The following is a 12747-nucleotide window of genomic DNA, read 5'->3' as shown; positions in this document are numbered from 1 at the left end:
TGGCAACACTTATGTACTTATGTGCTTGGGATTCTGAATGGAATCTTGCTACTCTTTGGGGTTCCACATGGAATGTTGCTACACTTTGAAATTCTACATGGAATCTTGCTACTCTTTAGAATTCTAGAATCTTGCTATTCTTTGGGGTTCTACATGGAATGTTGCTACTATTGGGTACTTGTGACCTGGATTGGCCACTGTTGGAAACAGGATGCTGGGCTCGATGGACCTTTGGTCTTTCCCAGTATGGCAATACTTATGTACTTATGTGTTTGGGATTCTGAATGGAATCTTGCTACTCTTTGGGGTTCCACATGGAATGTTGCTACACTTTGAAATTCTGCATGGAATCTTGTTAGTCTTTAGAATTCTAGAATCTTGCTATTCTTTGGGGTTCTACGTGAAATGTTGCTACTATTGGGTACTTGTGACCTGGATTGGCCACTGTTGGAAACAGGATGCTGGGCTCGATGGACCTTTGGTCTTTCCCAGTATGGCAATACTTATGTACTTATGTGCTTGGGATTCTGAATGGAATCTTGCTACTCTTTGGGGTTCCACATGGAATGTTGCTACACTTTGAAATTCTGCATGGAATCTTGTTAGTCTTTAGAATTCTAGAATCTTGTTACTCATTGGGGTTCTACATGGAACGTTGCTACTATTTGGGTTTCTGCCAGGTACTTGTGACCTGGATTGGCCACTGTTGGAAACAGGATGCTGGGCTCGATGGACCTTTGGTCTTTCCCAGTATGGCAATACTTATGTACTTATGTGCTTGGGATTCTGAATGGAATCTTGCTACTCTTTGGGGTTCCACATGGAATGTTGCTACACTTTGAAATTCTGCATGGAATCTTGTTAGTCTTTAGAATTCTAGAATCTTGTTACTCATTGGGGTTCTACATGGAACGTTGCTACTATTTGGGTTTCTGCCAGGTACTTGTGACCTGGATTGGCCACTGTTGGAAACAGGATGCTGGGCTCGATGGACCTTTGGTCTTTCCCAGTATGGCAATACTTATGTACTTATGTGCTTGGGATTCTGAATGGAATCTTGCTACTCTTTGGGGTTCCACATGGAATGTTGCTACACTTTGAAATTCTGCATGGAATCTTGTTAGTCTTTAGAATTCTAGAATCTTGTTACTCATTGGGGTTCTACATGGAACGTTGCTACTATTTGGGTTTCTGCCAGGTACTTGTGACCTGGATTGGCCACTGTTGGAAACAGGATGTTGGGCTTGATGGACCTTTGGTCTGTCCCAGTGTGGCAACAGTTATGTACTTATGTGCTTGGGATTCTGAATGGAATCTTGCTACTCTTTGGGGTTCCACATGGAATGTTGCTACACTTTGAAATTCTGCATGGAATCTTGTTAGTCTTTAGAATTCTAGAATCTTGCTATTCTTTGGGGTTCTACGTGGAATGTTGCTACTATTGGGTACTTGTGACCTGGATTGGCCACTGTTGGAAACAGGATGCTGGGCTTGATGGACCTTTGGTCTTTCCCAGTATGGCAATACTTATGTACTTATGTACCATATACAGACTCCTGATGCAGGCGGTGTTCGTCGAAACACGGTGCCGTGTTGAGCCTATTTTCTTATTAAAGAACATTCTGTTTATTTCCCGTCTCCCTGGTTTTCCTTGGATCTAATCACCATGAAGGTAATCAATAGAAGTAAAATCAAATAAAACAGAGAAAAGAAGAAGATAACTTTTTTTATTGGACTAACTTAATACATTTTTTGATTAGCTTTCAAAGGTAGCCCTTCTTCGTCAGATCTACTTTCGAAAGTTAATCAAAAAATGTATTAAGTTAGTCCAATAAAGAAAAGGTATCATCTTATTTCCTTTTCTCTGTTTTATTTTATTTCTATTGATTACCTTTAAAAGTGGACTGACACGGCTACCACATCTCTCTAATCGCCATGAAGAAACCACATGAGTGACTTAGGTCCAGATAGCTGTGTGTTATTGTGCTAGAAGGTTCTGAGGGGGGGAGGGGGAAATTGGATAAAATATGCCACTTTGATCTTATTGTCCATCGTTATTGCTGATGCTATGGTGTTCTACTTATTTTGCTGCTTTAATAAAAGATTTAAATCTGATGGAGGACAGTGCCCCCCAGATGTGGGAGTTGGCTTTTTACCAAAGTCTGCAAGAAACTGTTGTTGAGAGTAGCATCATAGCCAAACATCAAATCAACAACCAAAATTCGCAACTGGGTAGAGATTCATGGAGTAGAGGAGTGGCCTAGTGGTTAGGGTGGTGGACTTTGGTCCTGGGGAACTGAGGAACTGAGTTGGATTCCCACTTCAGGCACAGGCAGCTCCTTGTGACTCTGGGCAAGTCACTTAACCCTCCATTGCCCCATGTAAGCTGCATTGAGCCTGCCATGAGTGGGAAAGCGCAGGGTACAAATGTAACAAAATAAAATAGATACTATTGGAGATTCTACATAGAATGTTGCTACTTTTGGAGATTCTACATGGAATGTTGCTATTCCACTAGCAACATTCCATGTAGAAGGCTGCGCAGGCTTCTGTTTCTGTGAGTCTGACGTCCTGCACGTACGTGCAGGACGTCAGACTCACAGAAGCAGAAGCCTGCGCGGCCACATTGGTGATCTGCAAGGGCCAACTGGGGAACTAAGGAACTGAGTTCGATTCCCACTTCAGGCACAGGCAGCTCCTTGTGACTCTGGGCAAGTCACTTAACCCTCCATTGCCCCATGTAAGCCGCATTGAGCCTGCCATGAGTGGGAAAGCGCAGGGTACAAATGTAACAAAAATAAAATAGATACTATTGGAGATTCTACATAGAATGTTGCTACTTTTGGAGATTCTACATGGAATGTTGCTATTCCACTAGCAACATTCCATGTAGAAGGCTGCGCAGGCTTCTGTTTCTGTGAGTCTGACGTCCTGCACGTACGTGCAGGACGTCAGACTCACAGAAGCAGAAGCCTGCGCGGCCACATTGGTGATCTGCAAGGGCCAACTGGGGAACTAAGGAACTGAGTTCGATTCCCACTTCAGGCACAGGCAGCTCCTTGTGACTCTGGGCAAGTCACTTAACCCACATTGCCCCATGTAAGCCGCATTGAGCCTGCCATGAGTGGGAAAGCGCAGGGTACAAATGTAACAAAAATAAAATAGATACTATTGGAGATTCTACATAGAATGTTGCTACTTTTGGAGATTCTACATGGAATGTTGCTATTCCACTAGCAACATTCCATGCAGAAGCCTGCGCGGCCACATTGGTGATCTGCAAGGGCCAACTGAGGAACTGAGTTCGATTCCCACTTCAGGCACAGGCAGCTCCTTGTGACTCTGGGCAAGTCACTTAACCCTCCATTGCCCCATGTAAGCCGCATTGAGCCTGCCATGAGTGGGAAAGCGCAGGGTACAAATGTAACAAAAATAAAATAGATACTATTGGGGATTCTACATGGAATGTTGCTACTATTGGGGATTCTACATGGAGTGTTGCTACTATTGGAGATTCTACATGGGAATTTTGCTATTCCACTAGCAACATTCCATGTAGAAGGCTGCACAGGCTTCTGTTTCTGTGAGTCTGACGGTCCTGCACGTACATGAAGGACGTCAGACTCACAGAAGCCTGCGCAGCCACATTGGTGATCTGCAAGGGCCGACTTCTACATGGAATGTTGCTAGTGGAATAGCAACATTCCATGTAGAATCTCAAATAGTAGCAACAGTGGAGGAGTGGCCTAGTGATTAGGGTGGTGGACTTTGGTCCTGAGGAACTGAGTTCGATTCCCACTTCAGGCACAGGCAGCTCCTTGTGACTCTGGGCAAGTCACTTAACCCTCCATTGCCCCATGTAAGCCGCATTGAGCCTGCCATGAGTGGGAAAGTGTGGGGTACAAATGTAACAAAAATAAAATAAAAATTGATTGAAAGTCACCTCCTGCCCTCATGGTTTGAGCTGCCCGTGTAGGATCTCAGGAAAGGTTTGAATTGAATTTTTTGTCCTGTTTTTCTTTTTAAACATCTGCTTGGGAGTTTTTCTTTTCCGATGCTCTCACAGTCTCGGGCAGAGCCAAGAATTGCTATAGAGCTATTTTCCACAAAACCAAGGCATGATTCATTTAAAAAAAATATGTTCCGTAATCTTTTTCCAGAATATAAGACGCATCGGAACGAGCACACTGTGTTCTGTAAAAGCTTTAACATTCATTCCTCCTTCCTTAAGAAATGTATAAAGCAGGTACAAATGAAAGAAGATTATTCACTGCTTGTCGGCTCTTAAAACAGGCTGCTTGTTTTTGTAAGATATTAGCTTTAAAAGAAAAAAAATCTGATGTTTTTGCATTTTCCTGCAAGGTTGTTTCCATGAAACACAGCAACCAAAGGAAACACAGCATAACCAGTAAGGGCAAATGTGTATATCTTAATGCCTTTTTCGCTCTGTTCCTGAGGTAAGCAAACTGAAGAGCTCTGCTGAGTTCGGAGCTTGGGCCAGAAAAAAAAAGGAACGGGGCTTGTTTCATAGGCCCCATTTCTGAACTCTCTACGTCCTTAAAACAGTCCAAATTCTTGACTCTGTTTAATCCATCCTTGATTTTTTACTCTTAATTTTATTTCTTTTTCCTACAGAGATTTTTAGGGGCTCTTTTAATCAGTGCATTTTTTTTTTCTAGCAAAAAAGGTGCCGGTACTCAAATGCCAGGCCACCCTTCGGGATGGGATGATCACTGCGGGACCCACCCCACAATAGCCAGGCCCCCTACAACCAGTCACAGAATCTATGACAAGGCAGAATTGTTGTGTAGAGCCTGAGCTCATTCATTAAAACTTGGGGACCGTGGGTCAATTTTAGCAGACAATGGAAAAGGTGCCGGTACTCAGTACCCCCATGTACCCCCTCAAAAAAAGCCCTGCTTTTAATAAACGTGCGGTTAGCATGCGAGAAAATGTTTACTGCAACTTGTGTTAAAGAATTTTGCAGGTCTTTCCGTGTTTCTGGATGCTAAGTGCACATTAAGGACCAAATTCTATAAACAGCACCGAAAAATAATGCTTTAAGTGCTATTCTATAACATGGCATTGAAAGTTAGTAACATACATAGTAGATGATGGCAGAGAAAGACCTGTACGGTCCATCCAGTCTGCCCAACAAGATAAACTCATATGTGCTACTTTATGTGTATACCTGACCAGGATCACTCTGGTGGATCCTCTTCTACTTCTATCCCTCTGCCTGTCGGCGTACCTCAGGGTTCTGTTCTTGGTCCCCTCCTCTTTTCTATCTACACTTCTTCCCTTGGTTCATTAATCTCATCCCATGGCTTTTCCTACCATCTCTATGCTGATGACTCCCAAATCTACCTTTCTACCCCTGATATCTCACCTTGCATCCAAACCAAAGTTTCAGCGTGCTTGTCTGACATTGCTGCCTGGATGTCTCAACGCCACCTGAAATTAAACATAACCAAAACCGAGCTTCTCATTTTCCCCCCCAAACCCACCTTCCCGCTCCCCCCGTTTTCTATTTCTGTTGATGGCTCTCTCATTCTCCCTGTCTCCTCAGCTCGAAACCTTGGGGTCATCTTTGACTCTTCTCTCTCCTTCTCTGCTCATATCCAGCAGATTGCCAAGACCTGTCGTTTCTTTCTTTACAACATCCGTAAAATCCGCCCCTTTCTTTCCGAGCACTCTACCAAAACCCTCATCCACACCCTTGTCACCTCTCGTTTAGACTACTGCAATCTGCTTCTTGCTGGCCTCCCACTTAGTCACCTCTCCCCTCTCCAGTTGGTTCAAAACTCTGCTGCCCGTCTCGTCTTAAGCCAGGGTCGCTTTACTCATACTAGCCCTCTCCTCAAGACCCTTCACTGGCTTCCTATCCTTTTTCGCATCCTGTTCAAACTTCTTCTACTAACCTATAAATGTACTCACTCTGCTGCTCCCCAGTATCTCTCCACACTCGTCCTTCCCTACACCCCTTCCCGTGCACTCCGCTCCATGGATAAATCCTTCTTATCTGTTCCCTTCTCCATTACTGCCAACTCCAGACTTCGTGCCTTCTGTCTCACTGCACCCTACGGCTGGAATAAACTTCCTGAGCCCCTACGTCTTGCCCCATCCTTGGCCACCTTTAAATCTAGACTGAAAGCCCACCTCTTTAACATTGCTTTTGACTCGTAACCACTTGCCTCCACCTACCCTCCTCTCTTCCTTCCCGTTCACATTAATTGATTTGATTTGCTTACTTTATTTATTTATTTTTTTGTCTATTAGATTGTAAGCTCTTTGAGCAGGGACTGTCTTTCTTCTATGTTTGTGCAGCGCTGCGTACGCCTTGTAGCGCTATAGAAATGCTAAATAGTAGTAGTAGTGATTTGTATCTGCCATTTTCAGGGCACAGACCGTAGAAGTCTGCCCAGCACTAGCCCCGCCTCCCAACCACTAACCCCGCCTCCCCCCACCGGCTCTGCCACCCAATCTCTGCTAAGTTAGGCGCTGTTTATAGAATACACTTATCCTCGGATTCTATATAGCACGATTTAAGTTGCGCATGCAAATTTGATTATATTTTGGATTTGCACACAAAACTTAATTAGCTAGCAAGCCAATCAGCTCTGATAATTGCCAATTAACAAGCAATCATTGTCACTAATTGCCATTAATTAGAATTTACGCGCACAACTAAGTGTATTCTATAACATAAAGCGCATAAATTCTACGGTTCATAGTTAAAAATGGGGTGTGCCCATGGATGTGGAATGGGCAGGTCATGGGTATTTCCACAAACTCTGCGTGTTGTTATAGAATACATCGGGATCGCGCCTAATTTAGACGTCGGCATTTACATCAAGTTTCACTTTGGCGTAACTGCCCGTGACTACATTTAGTTGTGTGGATGGGCGCTAGGCGTATTCTAAAAAGCATGCCTAAATTTAGGCATACTTTATAGAATGCTGGGCAGACTTATACGGTCTGTGCCAGAGCTGATGGTGGGAGTCGGGGATAGTGCTGGGCAGACTTATACGGTCTGTGCCATGAAAAAGACAGGTACAAATCAAGGTAAGGTATACACATGAGTTTATCTTGTTGGGCAGACTGGGTGGACCGTGCAGGTCTTTTTCTGCCGTCATCTACTATGTTACTATGTTACTTTGGACATGAAGATTTATGTCAAGTAAATTCTGGTATAAATCTTCACATCTTAATTAAGCGTAGATCCTCCCTTATTCTATAACAACACACATAAATTCTAGGAACCAGGGATGAATTGAGAGTGGTCTGGGCCCCCGGGCAGTGAGGACCACTAGACCGCCCCCCCCCCCAGTCCTGCTGTCTCCCTCTCCCCCTGCCACTGACCTTTTCCTTTAGTCCTGCAGCTAAATCGGTTGTCTGCCACTGACCTGACACAAACTTCCCTCTGCCAAGGCCCGTACTTGTAGAAGAAGGAAGTGACATCAGAAGGGGCGGGCAACGGCAGAAGGAAGTTCTGGCATCAGTAGCAGATAGCCAGTTTAGCTGCTGGTGCCCCTGCCTGCGATGGAGGGGGGGGGGGGGGGTTCAGAGATGGGAAGCGCAGGAGGTGGAGGAGACGGGGCATCCCAGTCCTGGTTCTGTTCCAGTGGAGAGAGGATGATGTCACACATCGGGCATGAGGGAGTGAAGTGCTGCCCCCCCCCCCCCACACACACACAGAGCCCTGAGCCCTCGGGCACTGCCCGGTTGACTGTATAGTCAGTCCACCCTGGTTAGGAACACCCCTAATCCACACATGACCCTCCTATTGCTGTGCCCCCTTTTCAGAGCCACACGACTAAAAATGCGCATTTAAATTTCAATTAAGGCCAATTAAATTGCAAGCGCACATTGGATAGCACCTAAATCTGCGCATTCAATTTTAGTACATAAGTGCATAAGTAATGCCACACTGGGAAAAGACCAAGGGTCCATCGAGCCCAGCATCCTGTCCCCGACAGCGGCCAATCCAGGTCAAGGGCACCTGGCGAGCTTCCCAAACGTACAAACATTCTATACATGTTATTCCTGGAATTGTGGATTTTTCCCATTTAGTAGTGGTTTAAGGACTTGTCCTTTAGGAAACTGTCCAACCCCTTTTTAAACTCTGCTAAGCTAACCGCCTTCACCACATTTTCCGGCAATGAATTCCAGAGTTTAATTATGCGTTGGGTGAAGAAAAAGTTTCTCCTATTTGTTTTAAATTTACTACACTGTAGTTTCATCGCGTGCCCCCTAGTCCTAGTATTTTTGGAAAACGTGAACAGACGCTTCACATCCACCTGTTCCACTCCACTCATTATTTTATATACCTCTATCATGTCTCCACTCAGCCGTCTCTTCTCCAAGCCCTGTATGGTGTCCTGATATATTTTCGTTTATATAATCTTAACTCTTTTTTGGAATGTTTTGTAATTTCTTATTTTTGGATTTATTTTCTGTTTATATTTTATATCTCCAGTTTTATGTATTTTATTAATGTATTGTCTATTGTTTAAAGACCCTGACATAGTCTTTTTGCCGAAACACAGTGCTATGTCGGATCCTGAAGAAAAAAGATAGTTTTCCATTATATCCTTTGTCCTGCTGCCTTTTTATGGAACGCTGATCACATTGCTGCTTACTTTGGCCAATTAACAGATGGCCATTATGAAGGGAGCCCTTACTGTCACCTACGGGCACTGCACAGTAATGTACCCATGCTACCTGATTAGCACAGGACACGCCTACTCTCCACCCCAGTGGCGTAGCTAGGTGGGGCCACGGGGGCCTGGGCTCTCCCCAAAATTTCTTCTCTGCCCCTGGTTTTGCTGGCGGGGGTCCCCAACTCCGCCAGCTGAAGCCTTCACCCAGCACGGGAGCGTTGCCTTCCCTTCTCTCTCTTCCCCTCACGTCGGGCAAGCTCAATTTCACTAAAAGGAGTGTACAGGACATGAGGGAAAGAGAGAGCAGGGCAGGCAACACTCCCGTGCTGGATGAAGGCTTTAGCCGGTGGGGGTTGGGGACCCCCACCAGCCAAGATATTTGCAGCAGGGCAGGGCGGCACATCAAAATGGCCCCCTCCCACATGAGAGTAGTGCAAGCTGATGGCGCAATTATCATGGGGTGCCTCAGTGCGTCCCATGGCAGTGCTCTGTTACCACAGGGTAGGCACACGCTAGTGCCTACTGCAGCTCAGGGGCGTAGCCAGACTTCAGCAGGAGGGGGGTCCAGAGCCCGAGGTGAGAGGGCACATTTTAGCCCCCCCCCCCGGTGCCGCCGACCCCCCCCCCGCCATTACTGACCTCCCCACCGCCGCCACCACCAACTTTGACCCCCCCCCTGCTGACGACCCTCTCGACCCCCCTCCTGCCGCCAACCCTCCCCCGCCGCCATCGCCTACCTTTGCTGGTGGGGGACCCCAATCCCCGCCAGCTGAGGTCCTCTTCTTCCGGCACAAGGCTTCGCTCTGTCTCTGACGTCCTGCACATTGTACGTGTAGGACGTCAGACTCACAGAAACAAAACGAAGCCTTGCGCCGGAAGAAGAGGACCTCGCTGGCTGATCTGCAAGGCTTCGTTCTGTTTCTGTGAGTCTGACGTCCTGCACATACAATGTGCAGGACATCAGAGACAGAGCGAAGCCTTGCGCCGGAAGAAGAGGACCTCGGCTGGCTGGGATTGGGGTCCCCCACCAGCAAAGGTAGCCCACGGCGACGGTGGCGGGGGGGAGGGTTGGTGGACGGGCCAGGCCCCCCTGCGCTCCACGTAGCTACGCCACTGCTGCAGCTTAGTAAATGTGCCCCAAAAATAGGATTGACTTTTATGTGGTTCTGTTTATGCAGTGACCGTGGCCAGTTAACTTTTGACTCTTCTCTCAGAACACTCCCCCCCCCCCCCCAAAAAAATAGCCAGTTTTGACTTGATATTTTCAAAAACAAAAATAGCCAGTTTTGAGTTGATATTTTCAAAAACAAAAATTGCCAGTTTTTTGATTGATATTTTCAAAACAAAATTAGCCAGTTTTGAGGTTTTTTTTTTGTTACATTTGTACCCTGTGCTTTCCCACTCACATGGGGCAATGGAGGGTTAAGTGACTTGCCCAGAGTCACAAGGAGCTGCCTGTGCCTGAAGTGGGAATCGAACTCGGTTCCTCAGGACCAAAGTCCACCACCCTAACCACTAGGCCACTCCTCCACTCTTTGATATTTTCAGTGGTACTAAGCAGTGAAGTGCTGCTGAAAATGAGCAGTTTGCTCAAACAAGCGATTTCACCAGCCAGGAGCTGTTTCTGGAGGGCTAAATCGCCTTGAATATCCACCCCCCCCCCCCCCCCTTTGTGAATGCACATCAGCATCTCCTGAGGGAGCTTGGGGGAGTCTCAAAATACACTCACAGCCCAAGTTCCAGTGCCCAAAAGGTCACATTTGTCTGACCTTCCCCACTCGCTAGAACCTGGGAAAGGCTGGGGGCTGTGAACTGAGAAGGCAGATTTGCATAGGATTATTATGTAGTCTGGTGTAGGAGGGCAATAAGATGACATTTGGGAGAAAACACATTTTTTGTAGCTGGAAAGTTATTGCCACAGACTGTGGCCTCTTTCTGTAAAGATTTCTCAACTCGGCTTTCTTCTTTTTAAGGTCATTGAATTCGGAATGTTTTTGAACTTGGGCAAATAGTCATGAGCTAGGGTTGAAACCTTGACAGTCAGTAGCTCACACGTTTCAGACTTTGTTTGTTTTGAATCCTTTTGTGTATGTTACCATGTGTCCGACGTGGGCACAGGCAGGAAACTGAGCTGTAAATGGAAAGGTCCAGAAAGAATGCGCTTCGCTTGTCAATGTTTTGATGTGGAGACGGAAATATGCAATAGTCACTTCAGCTCTGCCAGCCAGACTTCCATTTTCCCCGGTGGAGGATCGTCTGGGTTGTGGTCTACCAAGAAGCTAGGCCAAGTTAGGTATGACCCCTTCATTGGGAGTAAAATCTCTCCACCCTCTGGAGCCTCAGGGGGTCTTTTACTAGGCGCTCTGGCGTTTTTAGCACGCATTAAAAATAGGTGCCCGCTAAACGCTAAAGACGCCCATAGGAATACATGGGCGTCTTTAGCGTTTAGCACACGCCTATTTTTAGTGCGTGCTAAAAACACCAGCGCACATAGGAGCCGACTCTCTGGGTGCTGTGGGTGCTTGAGCACCCCCAATATTGAGGAAATTCCTTGTATGTGTCCAGGGAGGGATTATTTCCATTAGGCTTAGCACCCCCAATAATTTTGAAAAGTTGGCTCCTATGCACGCCTTAGTAAACGACCCCCTCAGTGCCACCTTCTGAGATGTAACTTTGAAATAACCAGGTAATACCAGTGTGCATGGCTTCTCAATTACTTCAGCTCAACACTGTTTGGCTACTGCTTGGGAGAAATAGAATACAAAGCTTGAGATGTGTTCTGCCCTAAGCTGACAAGTAACTGATGGCATGAATTGATGCCCCTATTGGAAAGGATTAAGTGGTACAGGAGGAAGTGTAGCTGTCTGGTGATACCTGTTGCCTCCACCCCACAGTCTCTTCACCCCCCCCCCCCCCCCCCTTCTGCGAACTGCTTGGGGCAGCTCTGCTCTCACCTGATTTTCCTGCTCCTCTGCAACCTAACAGAGCGATGTTGCACTCAGGGAGGTGATTCTGTGTGTTGCGATCATTAGACGCATTCCCAGCTCGTGGTTTCCCAAACATTGAAGACATATTCTTCTGTGAAAAAGACGAAAAGCGAAATCATTACATCGTCATCACCTCAATGCATCCAGCAGGCACAGCGCACGTGGGCACAGTGAGAAGGAATAGGCAGTTACCCAGTTCTAGGGGGACCCCGACAATTGCTCTAATGACAGCTCCTCTAATGGACAATAATAGGATGATCCTCCACACACCGCCAAGGACACTAAGGTCCTCCACCCTCTCCAAAAGACATTACACGATGTGATACCCGCAAGCGAACCTTCTCCGGAGTAGCCCCCACACTCTGGAATGCATTGCCTGAAAGGCTCCGCTTAACACAAGACTACCTCGACTTCAGGAAGCAGGTGAAAGCTTGGCTCTTCAACCATAAGTACATAAGTAATGCCATACTGGGAAAAGACCAAAGGTCCATTGAGCCCAGCATCCTGTCCCCAACAGCGGCCAATCCAGGTCAAGGGCACCTGGAAAGCGACCCAAACATACAAACATTTTATACAAGTTATTCCCGAAATTGTGGATTTTTCCCAAGTCCATTTAGTAGCGGTCTATGGACTTGTCCTTAAGGAAACCGTCCAACCCCTTTTTAAACTCTGCCAAGCTAACCGCCTTTGCTACGTTCTCCGGCAACCAGGCCTTTACTGGAAGAAGTAACTAACTTGTTAGTCTCACTCACACACACAAGGAGTGACTCGGGCTGCACATACTGCAGCGGGACATGTTTACCCACTCCTACCCTAGCTGAGATAATATTTAAACCTTCTCTCTGACCTCAAATGCAACTTTCTTCAAATCAATCACCTTACTTTCTAATTCTTCCTACTCTCTTACTCATCTATATGTCTTTTTTTTAAGTTTTATTGATGACTATAACTGATGTACAAGTCAAAATTATGTACTTCACACTATATAACATCCAATTCAACTCTTCACATTTCTTAAACTCTTTACAATTATATGTTCGTCATCATGTATTTTCATTCCCCCCCCCCCAACCTCTCCTCCCCTCCCTTCCTTCCCT

The 12747-nt window shown here is 46.2% G+C and overlaps 1 protein-coding gene across 5 annotated transcripts in view; it reads right to left on the bottom strand.

The window, feature by feature from the left end:
- Positions 1 to 12747, bottom strand: part of RASL12 (RAS like family 12) — a 79537-nt gene that overhangs the window by 47219 nt on the left and 19571 nt on the right. For 4 of the 5 annotated variants that reach the window (XM_030189768.1, XM_030189771.1, XM_030189769.1 and 1 more), the window contains exon 2: positions 11618 to 11741. In XM_030189768.1, coding sequence (XP_030045628.1) covers positions 11618 to 11735 — 118 coding nt within the window. In that variant the 5' untranslated portion in view covers positions 11736 to 11741. Of the gene's footprint in view, positions 1 to 11617; positions 11742 to 11988; positions 12011 to 12747 lie in introns of those variants that run through there. The other variant, XM_030189773.1, reaches the window with a different exon arrangement.

Source organism: Microcaecilia unicolor, chromosome 1, assembly GCF_901765095.1.
Source record: "Microcaecilia unicolor chromosome 1, aMicUni1.1, whole genome shotgun sequence".
Taxonomy (NCBI): Eukaryota; Metazoa; Chordata; class Amphibia; order Gymnophiona; family Siphonopidae; genus Microcaecilia; species Microcaecilia unicolor.
This window is presented reverse-complemented; position numbering and strand designations above follow the sequence as displayed.